The following is a 24,086-nucleotide window of genomic DNA, read 5'->3' as shown; positions in this document are numbered from 1 at the left end:
ATAATAGGCCGAACTAAGGATAACAAGCCCAATTCTGCAGGCAAGCGGTATCATGACAGTTTTCATGTCACATACGTGTTTTGTTTGAATAATCAACATTTGTTTTAAGAAGCAAGATTTTGATCTAGTGATTAAGATTAAAATTTTAAGATTTAAAGATTCTAAATTCTAATCTCCTTCTCCTTCTTCGCCCCTTAAATCTCATAATTCTCCCTTTTTTTATAAAAGTGGGAATTTGCCCCACATTACTGTCTAACTCAACCCTTTACCTTACCTTAAAAGGAATAGGTATAGGTTAAAAGAGAATTTCTCTAGAAGTCTTGGCTTTGAAATTTATCTGCTTTTTACCTTGATACCATTTGTTAGCAAAAATTTTTGTCTAGGTCTGATTCTTGGAAAAAAATGCTTTGAGTTGAGTTCAGTTGGCAATCTATTCCAAAGTTTTTCTAATTTAATGAGCATTAGAATGCAATAGAATGCATAGTTTTGCATGGTATTATTGATATGCAATAGAGAGCTGCAGTAGGGAGTAGTTTTAGGTTGTTATTCTCAACTGTCCTGGAGGTCTAGACTTGCATACTCATAAAATTGAGGAGGAGGAGGAGAAGAAAATAAACCCTGCTTATGTCTCCAGTTCTTATGGTAGAATACAATGTGGATACATTCAAGAGGGTCTTTAATCTCCCATCCCATGTTAATCTTTTGGATGACAACATATACATTAGCAGGCAAATCAAATGTGTTTGGCTGTGCTGCGTGACTTGGTAGATCAGTGTCTTTGCATGGACTTGCAGCTCGGCTCTTGGGCCTTTTTTAAACCATAGCAACTGACAGGCGAAAACGATGGATAAAAAATATTAAGAAAAAAAATGATTCAATAGGAGAAGGCACCTTTTACTGGGGTTTTAACTTTCTTTCGGCGAGACTATGTACAGCATATAAACCTACCAAGAGCATCATGAGTTGAGAGAGATTCCTTAGACATGGTAAATACACAGTACAGCAATCAGTCTGATCTCAAAGCACTGGTACAATAAGGCTGCAAACAATTCTTTGAAAACAAGTTAAAGGGAACAGGTTCAGAAAGCTACTGTGGTTTGCGAATGGGATATACTCCAAAAAAATTCATATTCCTGTCCTAAATGGGGACGATTCATGCCATTCTACATTGACTACAAGTTTACAGGATCTATTGTAGCCAAATGGAAAGTTTCAAATAATTGTGAGCTCCTCCAGTTGCCTGGTCAAATTTTCCCAATTTCTAACATGGTTGATTTGCTAAATAAACTTGAAGTTATGTTGATCAAGTGACCAAGATGTCCATAGGATTAGCTCCACTCAGCAACTGAAGAAAACTTAGTTAATCAGGAATGATCCAATAGGATTTTATGTATCTGCGGTGAAAAGAAAAAAATTCTACTCGGGTAGCTGCTAACTTATAGGTGCGAATTTCTTCTTCTTCTTCTACTTTGATTTTTGAGAATCGTCGAAGGTTCATATAGATGATTGATGTTCGAAAGAACCAATCTTTAGTCGAGGGACAGATAATTTTACCCTTGGAACTCAAGGTCAAAGAGGCCTCCAAGTCCACAGAAAACACCCTCTTCTTTCACCTCCCCTAGGTCTAAATAAGAGAACCTGTTAAGGCATTTTTCATACTGAAATTAAGATCTACTCCAATTGCTATACATATGTTCGAAGAGAAAGGGACAGAAAGTTCGTTCAACTAATTTACTAACAAATGTTATCAGAGCATGGTAAAGCACTGGGAGGGGAGAGATTCTTTATTCCGGTTCTCTTTGGCAACACAGATTAATACATAGTAGAGGTGATCAAAAGCTGAAAAAGGCAAAATATGTAAGAAGCAAAATCACAGGAGTGAGAAGCAAAATGACAGCAGTGAGGGCAGTAGCCCCATCTTTCTGAAGAATAAAAGAAATTCATGTGTTTATCTGATGGCTTTGTTGCACTTTTCTGAACTGGGTCGAGTACAAGGTTACATCAGCTATATGTTCTGAATCAGTACTTAAAAGAGAGAATGCTTTACAAGGATGGGCAAGAGATGAATCAGCTTTTATAAACTGTGCTCATTTCCTCTCGCATGTAATTGAATTAGTTCTTTTTTCTTCTCCCAAAATATGAACCAGCTTTCATATGCTTGGAATCTCCATGTGCTCTCTGATCACCTTTATTCCAATCTTTTCTTCCTTTTCGGTCTTAGGAGTGCCAGAGACTCCTCTTGTCATGTCTATTTCATTTTGCCAAAGTATGCCATCTTGTAGAAATTCATGTCACCTATCGGCTATCAGCATCGAACGTTATGAGTGTCGTCATTAAATTGTATGTGTATGAAAACATATACCTCTCTATACATTCTTCATTTTTGCACATTTTTCCTTTGTGAATTGTGGATTATTTACACTTGGATCTTAATTGGAAGGACTTATTGGGCTCTTTATCGGGAGAAGAAGTTGTTGTAATTGAACTCTGATAGGAGTATTAGGTGTTATTGGGCCTTTCCAACTCAAACGCTAACTCAAGGGTGAGGTCACACGTATAACTAAGTCGAAACGATATGGGATTAATCCAACAAGTATGCCATTACTTGGAGCTACAGAGTTCATTTATGATTTGGGAGGAAAAAAAATTAAATGTGCTGTGCTGAGCCCTGATCCTTAATTTCTTCACACACTTCCCGCACCTGTTTTATTAGGTCTGTCAATGTATTGTATCAAGTCATAGTCGACTGATATTAGTTTCATAGCTAATTGCCAAATTGATCTTGTTGTTTTTAATGCATTCATGTGACCTTCTATTATTGAGAATCTGACTACCCTGATGTTCTTAAATACAGTGATATGTTGCCTAATTTTCTTGGCATTTTCTTACTGTCTATTCAGAATTGATCACTGTAACAATGACCATTATTGATGCAAGTGTCCTCGTCCCACCTGTCAAGATTTGTTAGTGAGCAAAAGAACAGAAGCAAAAGTTTATATGGAAATTATTCATGATTAGGAACCAATTATATGCATGTCACTAGGAAATCTTATTACCGCAAGGAGCAATATTAATTTCAAAAGTTTGTGCAGCTACAGGAGGAAAGCCCATTATTTGATCAATTGTGTTGATAAAGATAAAGTTAGTGGAAAGTGAGGGCAATGAAATTTCGAAATCTTGTGGCCTTCAATCTCTTAAAATCATGGTGGATTCTGGATGAGGAAACACAGAAAGAAAGTTAAAACGTGCTAAGCTATAATAAGATGCATCACTAGAGTGGGGATGCCTGCGCATGTTAGTGGGGTGAAGAAGAAGTACTTCTACTTAAAAAAAACAACTACTATTGTTGGACCACATGATAGGATATGGAATTCTTTACCGGATTAAGATCATTGTTGTGCTAGATGTTTATGCACTAGATTGATGGGTCCAACTTCTTGAGAGGATTTGCCATGGAAAAAACTAACGAGCGAAATTCCTTTTTTCTTTACCATGGTGCAGCTAATCCTTATTCCATCCCCTGATGTGCTCCTCATTGTTAAAAACTGTAATCAACCATTATTCTGCAACCTCATATCCATTGGTTTTTCATTTCTTTCTTTTTCGATTTTCTGCATGGCTTAAAAACTAAGTTTTAATTTGCTTGGATTTTTATATATCTTGTACTCGGTTTTGTTGACAGCATTCTTCATAAAAACAAATTCAGGAATATATGTGTCTGTGTGTGTACTTTTTCCAGGTTCATAGTTTAGAATGGCAGTGAGAGAGAACAAATCTGACTTGAAAGTGCCTTCTGCAGATAGACTGTCTCATTTTACATTTGCTCAAGTCTGAGGTTGATTCTGGGTAGCTCAGTTTTGTCTCTTTGATTGTCACAATTGGTTTTTAAGGTCTGACACAAAATACTTCTTTCCGGCGCAGTAAAAGTTCCTTGATCAGAACCATATTTCCCCATTTTGGTTTTTTCTTTTTGAGATGCACAAGTTTGCAGAGAAATAGATAATCCAACTTCCTCCAACCGACAGAACTCCGAAGAGGGGAATAAAAAAAAGAATGACTCAGAGAATTGAAAAAGAAGCAAAGAGCAAGCTGGTTGTGGATTGCTTTCTGAAAAGTAAAAGGCATGAAAAGGTTCATCAGGTACTAGATCCTAATGATATCCAGGTTTTCTTTCTTAAGGTGGAATCCTGGATCAACAGTTTAATTATCTTTTCCGTTTTAATAGTCTACCATTGTTGATGACCAGAATATTCAAGTCTTACATTTCTGCACAACTTGATTTTTCACTAAAAATTAACAAAGATTTTGATCTGTAAGATTTTGTCGAATTATATGCCAATCCAATTAGAAATGTACAATGTTGAATAGACAAATAACATGTTAGTCATTGCACCAGATCATGAATTGGCAATGATGATTTTAAAGATCTTCTTTACTTCAATGTGTAAAAGCTGCTCGATAAAAGAGGCATCTGATTCTGTTTTGACAGCACTTTTTATATAGAATTGCAGTTTCAAGATCCAGGTACAGATGTCAAAGCAAATAAATGCCTAAAACTTTTTTATCATATATAATTGCAGGTGTACATGTCAGTGAGTTGGATTATCTGTTATAGCAGACCGTTTTTGTTTTGCACATTTATCACTAAAGCTACATCCAACTACCTTAGTACCTGCAAGAATTGCAGTAGCTGCCTGAATGTACTATGATCTGACCAAGAAAATACATTGTTCCATCTGCCATTTGCACAAAAGACAGGTCATCCACCCCAAATGTCTGATGATACAACTGAAGTAAATTAACCTATGAAATATGCTTTTCTATGTGAAAATCAAGCAGATTAGAGCATGGCCAAGAACTCCAGCACCTATGTGATGACGATATCAATAAGGGCTGAGAGTGAGATTGTCCTTAACTGAGTCACAAGAGGCGGATTCCATCATTCTGGCATATATGGAACTCACAATGCCATGGCTGCATCTGCTCATTTATTTGCTGTCATTGCTTTCAATTGTATACAACATATTTTTCACTCATGCATGTTTTGACGTGACTTAGCGTTGTTTGGAAAGCCATTTTTCCCAGGAAAATTTTTACGTTTTTCATTAACGCATTCTCAGTCACATTTTTACCTCACATAACTATTATCTTATAATTGATTTCGCCCTTTATAATCTTGTTTTATACTGTCATAATGAAGGGTTAAAAAACTACAATGCCTGCAATGTGTCGTAATTTAAGTTCTAGAAATATATATATGAGTTTGAATTATTGAAGCACCAAATAGCTATTGACTTCAATATCTCAACTTGTTAAGATTCGAAATCACAAAGATCCATTGAATGCGATTTGTGGATTACTGTATTTATTAGTTTAAGAAGAAGATGAACATCGATCAGCATCATCCTCCTAACAAAAAGGAGGTGCATGTATTCCTGTGATTACAGGAGAGCCCTTTTTTTCCTGTTTGCCCAAGAAAGAAAGAGACTACTCAACTTGCATAGTCGCACGAATGGATAATAATTTGATTTGTTAATACAGGAAAGGTTAAGACCACATCCATTTTAGGTTGAAGGTGGTCCAGAGTGATGAGAGAAGAAGAGCTACTTTAGTTCTCCATCCTTTCATTTCATTAGCTTTTTCCTGTATGTGCTCATGTTTTGGCCCCAAACAACTTCTTTAGGGAATAGCTTTTGTGACAATAGACATCCCATGTAGAGGTGGGCGCTAAAGGTGCTAAATCCATTGCACTTAAATGTCCCTACTACAACGATCCCTTCCTCCACAATCTGGATAAGGCAATCAATTCAAGTTTAACTTGGCTACTGGGGCAAGCCACAAAGACTGGAATACTATATCTGATCGATGAAGAATTTCAAGACTTGCTACTTACATGGCATGAAACAGGAGAAAAATTTCAAGAGGCCGAACGTAGACTGACGGATTAATAGAGTTGTGTTAGGAAATTTGCTAGTCATATATTCCGTGTTTGGATCCCAACAGGTTGAGACTCTGTGCGTAGGTATACAAGATGTCGTTTTACCGGGTTAAATGAATTGCATGTGTGCATCTTGCATCGCGGGTCTAGTTCTTCAATTATTTGGTCGATGTCCAGCTATTGTTCTCCTTTTGACTTCAATTAGAAACCTTTCAAGTCTTCTTTGGACATATCTTTAGTAGGGGGGTCCTGATATTAAAATTATTCTGGTTACCAAAAAGATAGCTTGTTGATCACAAAGTCACCATACAAAATTAGGCATCAATCTTCCCACTAAACCCACAAAATGTCATAATCACCATCCTATGATTAATACTTGATATTCAAATCTAAGAAGAAAAGTAATGTTGAGCATATAAATTCAAGATTCAACCTGCTGCAAAAGTTGATGGTATCCGGGAAGCAATCAAAGTTTGCCAAGTAGCTTTGCAGTAATAGCCAGAAACTCCCGGCCGGGAAACGCCAACAAAGTTTACTAGAAGAAAAAATGTTCATTTTACAAGGAGTGTGAGTTTTTTTTTTTTTTTATTAGGCCTCAATTATTTTATCTCATGATCAACTGACTAAATTCTCTAATAATTGAGTGTTAGAGATCAAAACACCCTTTTCAAATTCAAAACACAATGGATTGAAAATATCGAGATACAAGTCATGTGTCGCCTAATGTTCAAACCTTGAGAAAATTTAGAGATTATATTAGCTTAATTTGTTGCAATGGCAAAGATGTAACACTCACTTGCAAGCATTAATTTAGGATTAGTTTAGATTAATATACGAAGAAAAAGGATGTAATCTTATATCCTTTGGTAGGATCACGTGGATGAAGAACAAAACAAGATTTGTTATTTTCATTTTCTTATTTTTTTTTTCTTGTTTGTTTGTTTTGTTGATTTTTCAAAGGTCCCAATATCAAATAATGAAAGATGGTTTGGGATGGTCTAGAACACCCAATAGTTGTTGGTCATATATCATACTCACTTTACCTTCATTCAAATGTTTGAGTAATTATTGACAATAACGGGTCTCATGTTTCATCCATCCCTAACCTTGTCCGCACATAGGTGTCGTTTTGGCACACAGGTAAGGTACCTACATAAATAGAGATTTAAATTATGTGCACGCATCTCATTCCACTAGGCCAAAAATCTTTCTGTCTAGTCCAGTACTATAGCATTGAGAGACAAAGGAAAAAATTTTACGAGTTTTTATAGAAACATATATTGTAACAATTTATATGATCGGGAAATGTGAGGTAAAATGTGATTGAAAAACATATTTACAAAAAATGTAAAAAATCTTCTCTAGAAAACTGTAATCCAAACATGTACAGGAGAGGAATGAGACAATGAGTGGAGGTCAATAGGGGCTTGAAAATGTTAATATTATTGTGATTCTACACAAGTCATTGAAGGGCAAATATGTATACATTTTGTTTCATCTGTAAATGTGTGCAAACAAGTATATCTGTGCGCATGAAATTGTGTGTACGTGTGTGTGTGTGTTTTTTTTTGTTATGTTTAGGCCCCGTATGGATGCATGGATTAGCTATTTTTTAGAACATTTTTAAAAAATTTTACTGTAATAATACATGTGAAAAACTTTTATTGTATGTTATGGAAATGTTTTTAGAGGTGTTGTGGAGATGTATTTTCGGGTATTTATAGAATTTATATTTTCTTTGGAGTATTTTTTAAAAATAAAAAATAACACCACCACCTCCTATCACAGCTACTAACCCCTCCTCCTCTCTCCTCCCTCTCCCTCCCCCCTTCCCCTCCCTCGCAAACCCCACCGCTCTCTTCCTTCCCCTTCCCTCATTCTGACCTTATCTAGTAGTGACTAGATGCAAATCTTGTCCCGACCAACTAGATCTGCATCTAGTCATGACTAGATCGTAGCCAAATTGGAGTGAGGTGACGAAAGGAAGGGTGGGAAGGATAAGGAGAAGGAAGAGGGAGGGAAAGGAGAGAAGAGGAGGGATAGGGTGGTAGTGATGGTGGCGGCAAGTGGTGGTGGTGGTCGGTGGAAGAAGAAAAGGGTGGTAGAAATTTTTTTTTTTTTGTATAGTTGTGAGTTGTTTTTAATATATTGTATGGATTATATGTTTTTAGAATTGTTTATATTTGTGTATTAATATAACATTATATTTGAAAATCTAGTTTGTGAAAAATAGGTCAATCCAAAGAGATTTTCTTAAATTTTGTAATTAGTGCAAGAGACGTAAAAAGAACTTGTGTAAAATACTTTTACACTTCGGGGACGGTTTATACACAAAATTTAAACAAGTCATTTTCTTGTGATCGAAGACAAGATCTTTTGACTTCAAAATATCAAACCAAGCAGAAATGGAGAGAAAGGGATTGCTGAACAAACATGAGTATGGAAAGGGATTGGTTCCTTCATGTTAGGCCATCAATTCTTCATCGAAATCAGATCCAGTTTATGTACTGAGAGATCTTGGAGAGATCATCCGACCATACAATTTTGCGATCTTTATCAGGACATTCTTACAATTATGACTACACATAAGATTGTTCACCATTTATGAATTTGGAGGTGACAATATGAATTTGAGAAGTGCAAAATGAGAAAAAAAAAAAAAAAAAAAAAACTTGAACAAATCGAGGACTGTTAGATTTATTCACTGTTCAGTTGAATGCTACTATTGATTTAGACGAAGATGGACCTAAATTTGACCAAATAAAGAATGTTTCAGAGAAAAATAAATTAAAAGAAATCCCTTTATTTGAATGAAAGCATTTAAAAAAAAAAAGATACCTGATATGGGGTATCAAACAAACAACTGTAATTGGTGGCTAGTGCCCACATCCCACATATCTATCTCCCTTTTCCACTGAGGTCTCTTGTGAAAGTGAACCAACGGACTTAGCTCAGCTGCCAGCCATATCTTAATCATGAACAAAGAATCGTGAACATGGAGAGAGAGAAAAAAAAAAGAAAAAAAAAAGAAAGAAAGAAAAGACTGGAGAGAATGTGAAAACAAGGAAGAGCTAGCTAGCTAGCAATCACTTTGATGCACGTCCAACTCGAACGTTATATACAAAGCTCCCTTTAGCCTTATTATAAGTTAGCATACGTTCAAAAACACATGCATTTCCCTCCTGCCAACACCATCACCACAAATCCCACCAGCAGTTGGTCTCTCTCTAACTGCTAAGTGAAAAAAAACTCAACCAAGTCCTAGCAGCCATGGTGAGTCTTCTTCTCCTTCCAATCTCTAATGAGGGACACGAATGCCATCGTTAAATGATCGGATATTAATCATCTTAATCGCATAGTTTTCTCTGTGTTGTGTCATGTGATCTGTACAGGAGGATGCTATGAAGTCTGATCAAGATTCATCGAACATGAAAGGGAAAGGGAAAGGGGGATTTAGAGCTGCCTCGTTTGTTTATGGTACGCATGGGAGTTGGGATGGCGATCAATTACAGCTAGGACAACCTTAATTAGTTTGTGTTATCGATCGACCTATGTTTTTTTACTAATTTTTTAAGCGTCGTTTTAACAATAATGTAGCCTTGGTGTCATTGGAGAACATGGGTTTTGTTGCGAACATGGTGAGCTTCGTCTTGTACTTCCAACTCCAAATGTATTTCAAGGTGTCTGCAGCAGCCAACACTGTCACCAACCTCATGGGTTCAACTTACTTGCTTTCCATTTTTGGTGGCTTTATCTCGGACACGTACATAAACCGATTCAAAACTTGTTTGATTTTTGGAGTATTTGAATTAGCGGTATGTTTCTACCATTCTAATACCTCTTCATAAGACATTGATTGCTTCATATTGATAATTGACATGATCAGCAATAACCATTCAACTCTAAATTCCTCTCAGAGACTAATTATGATTCCTTAAAATTAAGAATTTAAGAGACAGTTAAGTCCAATGTACTTGAACTTCTACGTTTCTAATATCTGCAGGCTTTATTGCTGATGACGGTTCAAGCTCGTTACAAGGATTTGCAGCCAAGCCCTTGTGGGAAGTCAAGTTGTTTAGCAGGTAGAATAGCAGTGATGTTCTATGCATCACTTTCTTTGGTAGCAATGGGCACAGGTGGGGTAAGGGGCGCTCTTCCTGCCCTAGGTGCGGACCAGTTTAATCAGAAAGATCCAAAGGAATCCAAAGCTCTTGCCACTTATTTCAACTTTCTATTACTCAGCTCTACCTTGGGAGCAACAATTGGAGTCACAATCATTGTTTGGGTGGCTACTAACAGGCATTGGTGGCCTGGATTTCTGATATCCCTCCTTGCAACCCTTGTTGGTTTTATTTTTCTTGTGTTGGGCAAGCCTTTCTACCGCCTTCAACTTCCAGGAGATAGCCCCCTCCTAAGAGTTATACAGGTCCTTCTTTGTCCTTTGAATCAAGACAATTCTATGCAATCAATCAGTTCATAGTAGATATTTTTCAAGTCTGATCGTACTATTTCTTGAATTCGGCCCCACATTTTGAATGAAAAAAAAAAAAAAAAAGGGTCTAACTTCTTGATTACAGTTTCCAGTCTGACCTTTAATTGCATATGCAATCCTTGAATTTTCAGTCTGTTTCATGTTTGCACCAATTAGTAATTGAATGTTAAAATTTTGTTCATCATTTGAGCTTTTGAGCTGTGCATGACATGGATTTCTAAAGGATAAAATATGCTAGTAATTCGCATTGACGTATTTGTAAAATGCTAGTATTTCTAAATTCTAAAGGATGGTACTGTGAAGACATGGATATCTTATTCCTAAAGGCTAAAATATACTGCTATTTTGCATTAACAGCTAATTAAAGTGAGGAGTTGCTATAGCCAATTCGCATATTTCTTTCTAAGATTAGCCAAGCATGACTGAAAATCCACAATTGGGTATGTATGACTATTAATGTTATACGTGCTACTTGACCGTAATGATTGTTTTCTTCTTTGCCCTTTTAAGATACACTTTTCATTGAGGACCACAATTTTCTTTTCAAAAGTTATTCCTCATTCATTCACTTGAAGAAAATCGGAAAAAGATAAAATTTTAATTTTTAAAGAAATGCCACAATTTGAAGCGCAAAAGGGAATTAATTGGTTTCTGGGCTATGTCATGTTTAATGGAAAAATTGACTTCTCTTGGCGTTACAGGTTATAGTTGTGGCAATTAAAAACCGAAGCTTGCAACATCCAAGTAGCCCCGAAGAACTTTACGAGCCAGAGGACAAAGAATCATCAATTTCAACAGATCAAAAGATTCAGCACACTGAACAATTCAGGTCAGATTAATGCCTGATGATAAATCTAGCAAGCCTGGTATATATATGTATGTATTCCCTCTAAGGTTTATCTAAACATATGATGGTTTCTTGATTTTATTGATCGAATCAGGTGTCTGGACAAGGCGGCAATACTTCGTGACAGCAATACCAAGCCAGCGCCCTGGACAGTTTGCACAGTTACCCAAGTCGAAGAGGTTAAGGTTCTGACAAGAATGTTGCCAATCATAGCCAGCACAATCATCTTGAACACATGTATGGCGCAACTCCAAACCTTCTCAGTCACACAAGGCTATTACATGAACCGTTTGCTCGGCTCCTTTGAAGTACCCGCACCATCAGTTCCCGTGATTCCCCTGGTTTTCATAAGCATCCTGATCCCCATCTACGAATTCTTCTTCGTCCCATTCGCCCGAAAGATCACCAACCATCCATCCGGGGTCACGCAGCTTCAGCGTGTCGGGGTCGGGCTAGTTCTCTCAGTAGTCTCAATGACCGTAGCTGGATTTGTTGAAGTAAAGAGGAAAAACCACGACCTGACATACGGGAAGCCCGTACATGTGGTTTGGCTGTCATTTCAATATGGGATTTTCGGCATTGCAGACATGTTTACTCTCGTGGGATTGCTGGAATTTTTCTACAAAGAGGCGCCAGTGGGGATGAGATCGCTGTCCACATCATTTACATGGCTAACACAGTCCTTCGGGTATTTCTTGAGCAGTATTTTCGTGGATATCATCAACTCTGTTACGAGGAGGACAACACATAGCAAACGTGGATGGTTAGATGGGAAACTTTTGGACGAGAACCATTTGGATTATTTCTTTTGGTTCTTGGCCATTCTGAGCCTCCTCAATTTCTTCAATTATCTGTACTGGGCTTCATGGTACAAGTACAAACAGGAAAATGTCTCCAGCAGTGCAGATGGTATCTGCTGGAGCACTAACGCTATGTGTGCGCCCCAATCTTTGTCTGCAAGCGGTGTGCCATTGTTCAAGGAACCTGATGATCAGGCTGATCAGAATGAAGCCAAGAAGACAAGAACAACAGCAACAAATGGAAATGGAATCGTTGGCAATGATGAAAAAAGTACTGAAGAGGCCAACGGCAAGAGCTAAATAATTTGGTGAAATGTGGCACGGGACAATGGCAGAAGATGCCGTAGTACATATAGTTGCTTAAAAATTTGAAGGAGGTCTAAAGATGTTGAAATTTTTTTTTTCTCTTTTTCTTCTTTTTTTTTTGGGTTTTTCTTTTCTGGGGTATGTTTTGATTGTATGCTTGTTGACATATATTTAGGGCCATAATTAGATTTTTGGAAAAGTGGTTGTTTGAGGATTTGACCAGGATATCCCATTTAATTTAATTAATGGAACTTTGTACTACTTAAGAGCAAATCATACAAATTGCAAAGTTGTGCGGTTTTCCCGCAAGTTTTATTCTTGTTTGATCACTTGCAAGTTTTTACATTTTTGGCCTCTAAAACATCAAATTTTGTTCCAGTGTTCTTGATCCTTGAATTGGTTTCTTATTGAGAGTGGGAAAAAAAAAAAAGAAAAACTTTGCCGTTCATTTTGAACTTCAAGGAAAATTGAAAATACTTTGTAACTCAATGGCTCAATTTCATTGTCTGGAATTTGGATATTAAAACCCAAAAAGAGTTGAGATTCAGGAGTGGCTCAATTAGCACGGACTTGTAGGATTTGGAAGCCTGAACTGTGATGATTGAAAAGCTGCAAACTCTCTTTTTATATGTGTTGGCCCAACGAGAAGTAGTAAGGGCTGATTGGAAACAAACCTTGTCCCATATTCGGTGGTATACCCAAATTCATTTGCTCCAAAGTGCTTGGGTGCTTGACCCAATACTTAAAGGTGCATATGTTTAACAACTAATCAATGGGCTTCATGAACTTTTGCTATAAATGCAAGTGCATAGCAATGCGTCAGAAGAACAAAGCCACTCAATGTAATATACTAAAGGGTGTATTTGATAAAACTGAGATTGAAATATGAACTCTGAATTCATTAATTTATTACTAAATTGGTGAGTATTAAATATGATACATTTGAGTATATATATCACGTTAAGTAATAAGTGAATAATAGCTTAGCGCTTATCTTTTGGAATAAATTTGTTTAGAAAATTCAGTGTCACTTCATAAATTCATATATTCTAATTTTGTTATCAAACGTATCTGAACACATGTTCATCTGAACATGTTAAAATCTGAATCCATTAAATTTAAGTGCTAAGTTAAATTATCAAACAAGTCTAAGTTTCCATGAACATGTTAAAATTTAAACCCTTTAACAAATAAAGTCTAAGTTTCCTGATCAGCAACAAACAAGCAATTGTTCGCTGTGAGGGGAGGGATGGATTGGGTGGTACGGGAGGAGTAGGAAGTGTAAGCGTGAGGCCTCGGGTTCGAGTCCTCTTGCTTACACTAAAAAAAAAAAAAACAATTGTTCACTGTTGTGATTCCTGTGAAGGGTAAATCACGCGAGACATTCGGATTCCACCGACAGAAAAGCCATAAATTAGCCACGGAGATGGACCTGACAAGTACCCGAGAATTAATGGAACATTGCTGTTAATAAATTTCAGAGGAGTAATACTTAATCCAAGCATGCTTCTTGATTTTGTCTGTCTGAGCTCGTACAGTTGATCCCTCCCATATTAATTTCTTGTCTCTGTCAAAAGTCTCAGGCGTCCAAATCTAAGCGTCAATGGATTGAATTATGTTCATATCTAACTCTATGATATGATACCTGTTGGGCTTTCATCCACTAATTACTATTATAATCACATCCACCAGGCATAACTAGACTTAAAAACATATTTTATATAGTAAAGAAATGTATGTTTTACATAGACTTTCATTTAATTTAATTCACTATTACTGCATCCTATATATTACCTTAGGGTCTTTGCTCGGCCATTGCCATTAATGTACTTACTGACGTAAGATTTCAAATATTCATGAATACAAATGACAATTGACCAAAAAAAAAATTTGAAAACAAGAAGCTCAAAATTGAATACGTTGCCCTATGCCAGTTCTATTCGACCTTAATGTGGCAAGTCTTTATACATGTATTGCTCGCTTTAATATTAATTTATTCATATTTTTTTTTTTTTTGGTTTCCTTTTGGAATCTAACATGAGAGTTGGGAGACCTTTAATTATTTCTTGGTGAATTTCTTATCCATATGGGGTATCAAGCAACATGCATGTTCATCTGATTTTAGATTGTTATGCTCTCAAGTGTTTGGATATAAGATTATTAGCAAATTTTCTTTAAAACAATAGCGTTTCGATTTTTATTAATATAATGTACGTGACATAATATGATTGAAGACGTATTTATGATGTAATAAAAATAATTTCCTATCATTATCTTGCCTTTTATTTGATTCATTTTTACGTAGCAAAGGCAGTGTAACATTACATATACCATGTGACTAAGTTCCTCCAATGATCATCATCTGTACTCTTTGATGTAACTTTTTTGTAATCAATTATTGGCCATCACCATAGCCTCCCACCGCTTGCCATTACACGTGACTGCCACTCTAAATGGTTTAAATTCATACGGGTGTGTAGTATACCTGTCTGATCTAATAGTGATTTAGTCCCTGTCGATTTTCTCATTGTCCGGTTAATCCCTCCCCCTTGATATAGGCTAGAGTAGGAGTAAGCATAAGATAGACTAGTTTCGGTTGACAAAACAAAAATTAGGAATGTTTTCTCAGAACCATCATCTTGTTATTTTTAGGTTCCAGCCTCCTACTTTTTGAGACCTCCGCTTCAAAATTGCAAATCCTTTTTCGGCTATACGAACTGGTATAGGTGTTTCTTCACGGATAATCCTTCTTGTTAGCATGAAACTAGAAGTGACGCCTTTCTTGGCAGGGGATAAATTTTTAAATTCATCATTTTTTTTTTTTTTAAAAGGTAACTCATTCCGAACATATTAATATTTTGCCGGTTATAGAGGCCGCGAGTTGGAAAACAAATGTTGTAGTGCAAAATGGTTAAAAGCTGTGCTGATTCACTGAGTTTTATTTTCCTTTTGTGTAGAAAAAATATATTATACCGATCTGATATATGTGAGGTAAAAAGATAATTAATAAAAAATCAAAATTTTTTTGGAGAAAAGCTATAATTCAAATAAGGCCAATTAATAATTGAATAAATTTTAATGATTGATTTTAAATTTAAATGTACGATCCATATGCAAAATTTAGATTTTAAATTTAAATTTAAATTATTTGTTATATATTCAATAGTGAAAGTATATATATTGTCAGTGTACAATAGATAGATGATTAATCCTTAATAATTTTGTTGTAATTTTTAATTGGTCAAAGAATAACTTCACCGACGTTGACAAAATCACACGATCCAGAATCTCATTATTGGATCCCATTTTACGTATGACGTCGATGTCTTATGCTGACTAATTTCTTTCATTCAGATTAATAAAACAGTGGAGACGACTGGCCCATTAAAAAATTAATAAGGACGGGTGGACGACAACAGTCCGAAGTGTAAACCACTGCGATGACTGAGACAGACCCACATAATATGACGCCCAAAAAAAAAAGTAATCAAAATGCATGTGACTATGGGACCACGAATTCCTTCGGCCGGGTCCTCAAGCGATTCATTCCTCACAACTCACAGCACTCTTCTCCTTTTTTTTCCTTTTATTTTCACAAGTCACAACACTCATTTTCTGAGTCACTTTCACGTAGAGCCGATCTAAGTAGAGCTGTTGACAAGTCGAGTTGAGGCGAACTTTTGGCATTCAAGATCAGCTCATTTGTGTAACGAGTCAAAAATTGTGTTCGAATAGTTCATTATAATTATCCCGAGCTCAATTTATATGACACAAATGAGCCAAGCTCAAACGGGCTTGAACTCAAAAAAAAAAACTTAAATGTGTTGAAATATCTTATATAACTTTGGAATTCAAAAAATATAATCAATTTAGTTTGCATATTGAATGAGAAAATTTTCACCAAATATAAGTAGATTCCCAATATTTAAACAAAACAAAATCCTAAACAATCAAGACAAGATAAATCTACATAATTATTAAGAAAATTAGTAATACTACCTTGAATAAATGTATAAACGAGTCTAGACGAACTTAAATGAACTATTTGCGAGTCGAACCAAGCTTGACTCGTTTAGAAAATCAGCCTAATTTGATGTTTGACCTCAGCTTGTTTAATTAAACCAACGAGCCAAACTCAAACTCATACAATTCGAGTCGAGCTGAGCTCACAAGTTGCTAGTTTATTTAACAGTTCTACTTTTATAAGACTAGTATATTCTACTTGTTTTAATTGAAAATTTAGATGGTTTGAACTCCAACCACCACCACCACAGTAGAACATACCCTTAGATTATATTTCTTGAAACTATAAGTCACTTATAAAAATACTTATAGATTACTTATCAATATTACAATTCTCACATCAGCAACAAAATTTGAATATACGATCTTTTATGAGGAACTGACATATTTTTACCAACTGAACCAACATGTGTAGGGCGTTTTATTAGTATATTCTATATTTTGTGTTGTGCTCTCTTTCTTCTTTTTTCATTAAAAAAAAAAAAAGGATGGCTAGAAGCATAAACCTATCCTTTTTTAGGCAATTATTTGTAAATGCAACTAAGATAACCTTTATTTCCCTTTGATATTAGATAAAAAAGGGGGTGCAAGTATAATTTCACATTTTGACTAGGCAGTAGTGCATTAGTGGTTGCTTTTCGTGATTTTGACGACATGAATTGTGTCACTTCATTACCAACACCAACAACTTGTTTGACGCAAAACAAAACCTAACGAAATAATATGGGTACACTGTATTAGGTTTTATCAGTTTCGGGATGAATATAGTATTATAATTTGTCACGGTGTTTGATATTATTTGCTATAAACTTAGAAAAATGTGTAGTTAATTTCGCAAAACTCTGCTTAAATATCTAATTTTGTTCTTGCAAATAATATGAATAATGAATAGTGCGTTTGTATAGAAGATTATTTAGAACTTTTTTTTGTAGAATAATACTAGAGCACTACTTGTGATATGAAGGTGGTAAAAAAAATTGAAAATGAATTTACAATGTAAAAAAAAAAATTTCTTTCCAACAAAGGGATTACTTAAAATTTCCTTTGTTGGTAATATGAGAACATCTAAATTTTCTGTACCGTTAATAAGTGAACAATTGAAAAAAAAAACTTTTAAAAATAGCAATTCAAACAATTTGTTTGGATAGACTATTATTTGAAATATTATTTAGAATAAGTACTATAGCACTTCTTGTGATGTGATGTATGTGAGATAAAAAGGTGATTGGAAATATAAAAAGTTGGATTGGAAAAAATATTTATGATGCAAGCGTGGAATAATTTCACTATCCAATTTTATGTATTCGAATATCTCATGCAATCCATTTTGCTATTGACTAATGGGACTACGGTAGCTATCGAGGGGGCCTCTCCATGGAAACAAGAACAAAGTGGTACAGCTCAAAAGCCTTAAAGAGTAAACATCCATGAAAAGGAAAGTGCTTTTTGTTTATTTCGATCGGTCCAGCTTCTTTATGGAAGTCATGATAGTTTTAAACTCGAGAATGAGCTCATGCCACAGGTTTCTGGATGCTTAAATCATGTGGCATTGGCCTAGCTATTGTGTTTGTCGGCAGGATAAAACTAAGCATATCAAGAGCAGAAAGATATTTGGTAAAAATACATTTTCAGTTCTGTTATATTATTACTATTTAATACTCCTTCCAATTGGTTCGGCTCTTTTTCTTTTCTACCAAGGCATAAATTTGTCTAAGCGAGAGGATAAGCTGCCGTACCTTGGAATTGGCTCGGATGGTCTCGGGATAATCTCTTTAGGTCTTGAGGTAGAGTGTTCGAGTTACCTCTCATATCATATTGTGTATTTTTGGAAGGCGGGATGCACAAGCACAAGAAGATTAGTCCAGTAAAGTTGGATATTTCCTGTATTGACAAAACAAAAAAAAAAAAAAAAGGATGGGTTGCCACTTACACTATCAAAAAATTTTTGTCTAGCTATCATTCCTGGTCCTTTCTCTTTTCCTTTGTCCTTGCACTCTTCGGAAGGAAAGGAAAAAGAGGGTTATCTTGTACCCACTTTATTCTTTTTTTTTTCTGTTAATCAATAATTTTTATATTACTATATGTTCTATTTCTACACTAATCTATTTAACGAATGATTCAACTGGACTAAAAAAAAAATTGACGAGAACTGAACTACTATTAAATCAGATGACTGTATCACACATCCGTTTAATTTGAATTTGGAGAGATCACCTATCAATGGCAAGCCATGGGAAGCAATGATGGAATGCTTGACTTGACCTCTAGCCCCACCAAGACATTTAAGTGGCCAACAGGCTAAGGGGCCATTGATTCCCATTTTATTCTATAAAACCGAAATTTACTTTAGGATTGACGAGTTTACCAAAGGATTTCATCTTTTGTTTGTGGGAAAAGACCAAGAATCAGACGGGGCAAATTAAATAGGGCTTAGAAAGTTGGATTTGTGCGGCTAAAAATTGGCCCTCAAAATTTTGTGCGGCTGAAATAACACCATGTAATTCGAAATTCGCGCCAAGTGTGGGGCCCACCACTATCTGTTGTGAAAATACATCCTGTGAAAAAAAAGTTACGCGCAGTTGAACCAATGTTACGCGCAGTTGAAATGAGCTAAAATTGACAGTGACGGTTGCACCTGCAACCGTCCCTGCCCCGAGTCCTAGAAAGTTCAAGGGTAACATCTACTGTTTTAGATAGACCAAGCACGTCCCTGAATGCAATGGTGCCCTGCTTTTGTGCTTGTCATGAATAGTGCCCTGCCCTTTTCTCCGCAAGGGGCGGGCGAAGATATTGAAGATATTTGTGCAAATGCGTGCACATTACAAAATATGAGACGTACAAGACTGATTTTGAGATTACACAGAAAATCCAGCATCGATTCATATCATGTACAGGTGGAAATTTTAATTTGAGAGATTTAAAAAAAAGTAAATCTTTTCTACACTGACGGTGTATACACTATTATCATTGGATTCATAACATGTGTGTAAAAGTTGAATTTTAAATTCAAATTTTATATAGTTATCAATCATTCAACGCTGATAGTGTATACACTGTCAGTGTAGGAAAAATTAAACCTTAAAAAAAATTATGCCATTTATATATATGCAAAAGTGATGACGGAGTCTATTACCCAAAAGTGGTAGTTAAAGAAATTTTTGGAATATGATCGTCAATTGATAGTAAAGGGAAGAAATCAAAGTATACCAAGAAGTCTAGTTAAAGAAATTTTTGGAATATGACGGTCAATTGATAGTAAACGTAAGAAATCAAAGCATGCTAAGAAGTCTAAGCTAAAGAAAATTTTGGAATATGATAGTCAATTGAAAGTAAATGGGAGAAATTAGCTCTTTTAAAAAAGTAAGTGGGAAATTTTCTTCCTTCTCTCTAGAACTCAACCTTTCTTCTTCTTTTTAATACTCTTCCAGCTAATATCTCACTTGACTCTACATGGGAGAGAGACTAGACAATTTGATCTTGCCTTGTAGGAGGAGGCTCTTTTCCTAGTTTTATTTCCTTCTTTAAGTAAATTCTCTTTTAAGATTTTCTAACGAGAGATTATTCTCTCTTAGGATTTTCTACTGAAACATTCTTCTTAGAGTTTAATTTTGTCCTAGAATATTCTTGTGAGAGTTTTTTTTTTTTTGGTTATTCGTCTTTTTTCAATTGATGAAATTAAAGATTTGGAAGATCTCAAAAATAAAATCAGGAAGTTAAATCTAAATTTTGTATAATTTGATTTTGATATATATATATATATATATATATGGATCTGCATCATATTTGATCTACTTGCTGTCATTAGTGTAGATACTGGAATAAAATTATCTTTTTTTTATTAAAAAAAAAAAGCAAATGAAAAAGTCTGATTTACCTAGTTGAATTATCTGTCATCAGATAAGTCGTTTAACGTATAGGTGTGGGGGCAGCAGCAATAACAATAATTCAGGTCATGTTGGCCAAATCTGAGGACAAACTGCGAATCATTTCACTCTGTATCTAATAAATGTTGCCCCCTCCCCAAAGTTCATTAATTAATTACTTTTCAAGGGCAATGCTCATCACAGCTGACGAAAGAAAACATGAGGATTGAACTAAGTTGCTTTTCAATTTTCTCCTTCAAATCTAATGATTAAATCCCCGAGGCTAGAAGATTCTCGAGTTGACCAGGTTATCAATCAATTGGACCAATTGAGTCATTTTATTATTCCAATACTTAGGTCGTGTTTGAATTACATTTTCCATGATTTTTCATGAAAAAATTACTGTAGCGATTTGATATATGTGAGGAAAAAAGGTAATAGGGAAATGTGATCACGGAAAACGACGTAATTTTCCGACGGAAAATCGCAATCCAAACAAGGCCTTAGAAGGGGAAAAAAAAAAACTTTGCAAAATTCGAGAGGTTTAGTTCAAGTCTCGATATATTTGCAACTTTTTTTTTTAACTTTATGTTAGTATTTACTCCATGATTTGAATTGTAGGCAATTTGTGAAATAGCTTATACTATTGTTCAATTGTAGTTTGTTTCTATTACTTCAATAATTATGGGATCTTTGTGCTCTTTTTTTTATTTTCTTTTGTATGGATTGCCAATTTTTCCAAAAAAAAATTTCGCTTGCATCATAAACACATTTTCTAATACACCTTTTTATCTCACATACATCATATCATAAAAAGTGTTATACTAATTATTCCAAATAATTATTTGGAATAATACTTTATCCATACAAAATTGTCTACTGAATACTTTATGTTGCTCACTCCTTCCCCCATAATATGTATTTCTTGGAGAAGAAACAATAATTTTGATTCAAAAACATTGGAACCATACACTTCACGACGGTTAGTATTTTGGAAAGCTTGTCGCAACTCTCAAAAATCTCAATTCAATTGGCCACAATTCGTCGAAATCGACTCATCTCCCATGCGTCTCACTTTAATATAAATGTCAACTAAATATGTCATAGAGGATTTTTTAGAAATAAATATTGTAGCACTTTTTATAATAATATATATATGAGATTGAAAAATGGATGAAAAATAAATTTGTTACAGATAATCGTCAATATGAAAACATTCATTCCAAATTTCCATCCTAATTTGATCGTGATTTGCAACCGTAATAGACGAAAATTGAACATTTTGTTGCAATTCATCCAATACCCACCTCATTTCAACTCGACTCTTATAATTATTCTAGAATTTTTCATAAATATCTATCAAATATTTCATAGAACTTAAAAGGAAAAAGAGCGTTAATTATCTGGTTGTAAGTTTTTATTTACTTATTTTTGGTTAAAAGCAAAACTCATTTGTTCATAAGTTGAACTAAGTTTCACGTAACTCATTAAATTTTTTATTAAAAATTTTTTATATTTTTTGTAAATATATTTTTTAATATTTTTTTATCTCATATACATCAAATTATTTCAATTATTATTATTTTTTTAAAAATTTCAAAAAAGTAAACAATCCAAACGGATTCCTAGTCTTAAAGCCACCCGTAAGTTTGGTTTGCTTTGCAATTAAAGGACGAAGAAAAATTCATGTGACAACAATGACTACAACCGAAACCGCAAGTCACGGGGAAACACAAAAACACGACACATGCTTCTGCTGTTTCAGCTTTTTAATATTTTTCGATCGTCATTTTCTGAAAAAAAAAATTACGATTTTTATGAACATATTTTTGTATTACTTTCTTATCTTACATATATCCAATTGTTACAGTACATTTTCTATAAAAATTTCTAAAAACAACAGTCCAGACAGGCTTTAAGATTTGTGGAAAATGTAAACCAACACCGCATCACATTTTATGGTCGCGGGAATTAAAAGGTTATCCAGCCAAAAAGTGGGGATATATCATGTTTGATTATGTACTAATGTACTTTGAAGAATCGGAAGTTCGTAACACGCTCAAATTTGAGATCTCCGTTTATACTCCGACCTTCCAAATTATCCAATTTCTTCCTTCCTTCCAAATAAATCGCTTATCTAACTATTGATAATAAAATTTTATATATGTTTCATGCATTTAATCGTAAAAATGCATACACTCAATGTATATAATATTTATTCAAACTTAAATCTACTAAATTTCTTGTACGTAAGATGTCCATAAATTACTATCAAATGAGCCAAAATAAATTATCAAGTGGATTATAAATAGAAGGCCCCCATGAGTAGGTCCGCTGGGACTGATCGTCTATAGTTACAGTAAGATCCCAAATTCGATCCTCACGTATTACTATTGTTGGGTATCTTTGGGACGAAACTCTGCCCCACTGGATGGTTTAGTGTGGATAATTTCGAAATACCCCTTAGACCCCCCAACTCTTAACATGTACTAGTAGCATATCAATCACAAAAATTCATGATAACGTGAATATCAAAATCAAAATGGTGGTGTGACGGCAATTTGTGGTGATAATAATCATGAGGTCCTTTCCAGATCGGACAGCTAGCTAGCGGCATTTCGTTCCCCTTTATCCCACTTACACTTCCACCGCTCAATTTCTGCCTTTTTTATATTGATTTTTCTGGTTCTTGCAAAAGAAAGACGATGATGTCATCCATGCTTCATATTCTCCACTAGAATGACGAGTGCGTTAAGATTGAAAATAATTTTCGATAACTTTTTTTAATTTATTGTATCACTTTTTTATATGATGTATATGATATTTGTGAGATAAAATAATTACTAAAAACTAAAATGATGGTTGAAAAGTATATTTAAAAATTTTTTGGAAATGTTTTTCCATGTAGCATCTAATTATCTATCGAAATTGAAAGCCAATAATATTTTTATATGATAGGCGAGAGGGTTTTAATGCAGAATCTCTTACCTTTCGACTTAACCAATCCTTCTCCAGCACCTTTTGATGTATTTGAGCAATATACGGATGACTAAGGACTTGTCTTTTTAAGTGGGTTCACTAGTGTAATTTTGTGATATAGAAGTTTAAAATAATCCTTTGGTTGCATCTTTTTAGATAGAAAAGTTGCACGAATTGTTCCTCGAGTATAAATTGATGCATTTTGCTCCTCAATATATATTCAAAATTTTGCAATTTGGTCCTAATTCCTTTTGAAATGCTTCTCATTTTTGGAAAGAGCCATGAGCTAATCTTTTTCTAATAAAAGATCAATGAAATTTAAGAAGCTAGAAAAGAGAAGATGAATTTGAATCTAAGATCTATACAAGGATTTGAATCCAAGATTTCTACATCCTAAGGTCATGACCTAATACTGTTGATGAGGAAAAATGAAATTAAGAACTTTCCATTACAAACGAGGCATGTATATGGGTCATATCTCCTTACAAACCTCACTATAATTTTCCAAAATTAACATAAAATGTCCTTTTGTTTCGTATTTATACAGCTGTCATATGTAATAATGCATTTATAACTCAAGCGAATCTACTTGAGTTATCAATATATCAATGCGCGGGATAGATGGGACAAATGATAATTTCGGGACAAAAAGTTTAAAGTGATAGATAGGTATAATAAGAATAACAAATGTATCAAGTGAAATAGATTCTTTAACGGTTAAATTAACTTAAATTTTCAATTCAAAGACGCACTAATTGGCCACGGAATGTGAAACAAAATGACGCCCCATGACTTCTTTAATATTTTGGCAAGTAATTAGCATGTTACACAACTCCTC

At 34.7% G+C, this 24,086-nt stretch overlaps 1 protein-coding gene and 1 long non-coding RNA gene across 3 annotated transcripts; both read left to right on the top strand.

The window, feature by feature from the left end:
• Positions 1 to 3,375: 3,375 nt before the first annotated feature.
• On the top strand, positions 3,376 to 5,174 carry LOC140037380 (uncharacterized). Its single transcript, XR_011841303.1, has 2 exons — positions 3,376 to 4,140; positions 4,581 to 5,174. It is a non-coding gene; the product is annotated as an uncharacterized lncRNA (long non-coding RNA).
• Positions 5,175 to 8,943: 3,769 nt separating this feature from the next.
• On the top strand, positions 8,944 to 12,698 carry LOC113733049 (protein NRT1/ PTR FAMILY 4.5-like). Of its 2 annotated transcripts, none has more exons than XM_027259177.2 (6): positions 8,944 to 9,211; positions 9,331 to 9,415; positions 9,536 to 9,753; positions 9,942 to 10,364; positions 11,132 to 11,259; positions 11,372 to 12,698. In XM_027259177.2, exons 1-6 carry the CDS (start codon positions 9,209 to 9,211, stop codon positions 12,375 to 12,377), a joined length of 1,863 nt encoding a protein of 620 aa, XP_027114978.1. In that variant the 5' UTR covers positions 8,944 to 9,208; the 3' UTR covers positions 12,378 to 12,698. The 2 variants fall into 2 exon arrangements, with proteins under 2 accessions (XP_027114978.1, XP_027114977.1); XM_027259176.2 differs by having other exon boundaries at positions 9,298 to 9,415.
• The last annotated feature ends 11,388 nt before the right edge of the window (positions 12,699 to 24,086 follow it).

Source organism: Coffea arabica, chromosome 2e (assembly GCF_036785885.1).
Source record: "Coffea arabica cultivar ET-39 chromosome 2e, Coffea Arabica ET-39 HiFi, whole genome shotgun sequence".
Lineage (NCBI taxonomy): Eukaryota > Viridiplantae > Streptophyta > Magnoliopsida > Gentianales > Rubiaceae > Coffea > Coffea arabica.
This window is presented reverse-complemented; position numbering and strand designations above follow the sequence as displayed.

Excerpts from the sequence above, each read along its gene's own strand:
- LOC113733049 (XM_027259177.2), top strand. Across the intron at positions 9,416-9,535 it reads AGCTGCCTCGTTTGTTTATG|CCTTGGTGTCATTGGAGAAC; the intron begins GTACGCATGGGA and ends ACAATAATGTAG. Across the intron at positions 11,260-11,371 it reads CAGCACACTGAACAATTCAG|GTGTCTGGACAAGGCGGCAA; the intron begins GTCAGATTAATG and ends TGATCGAATCAG.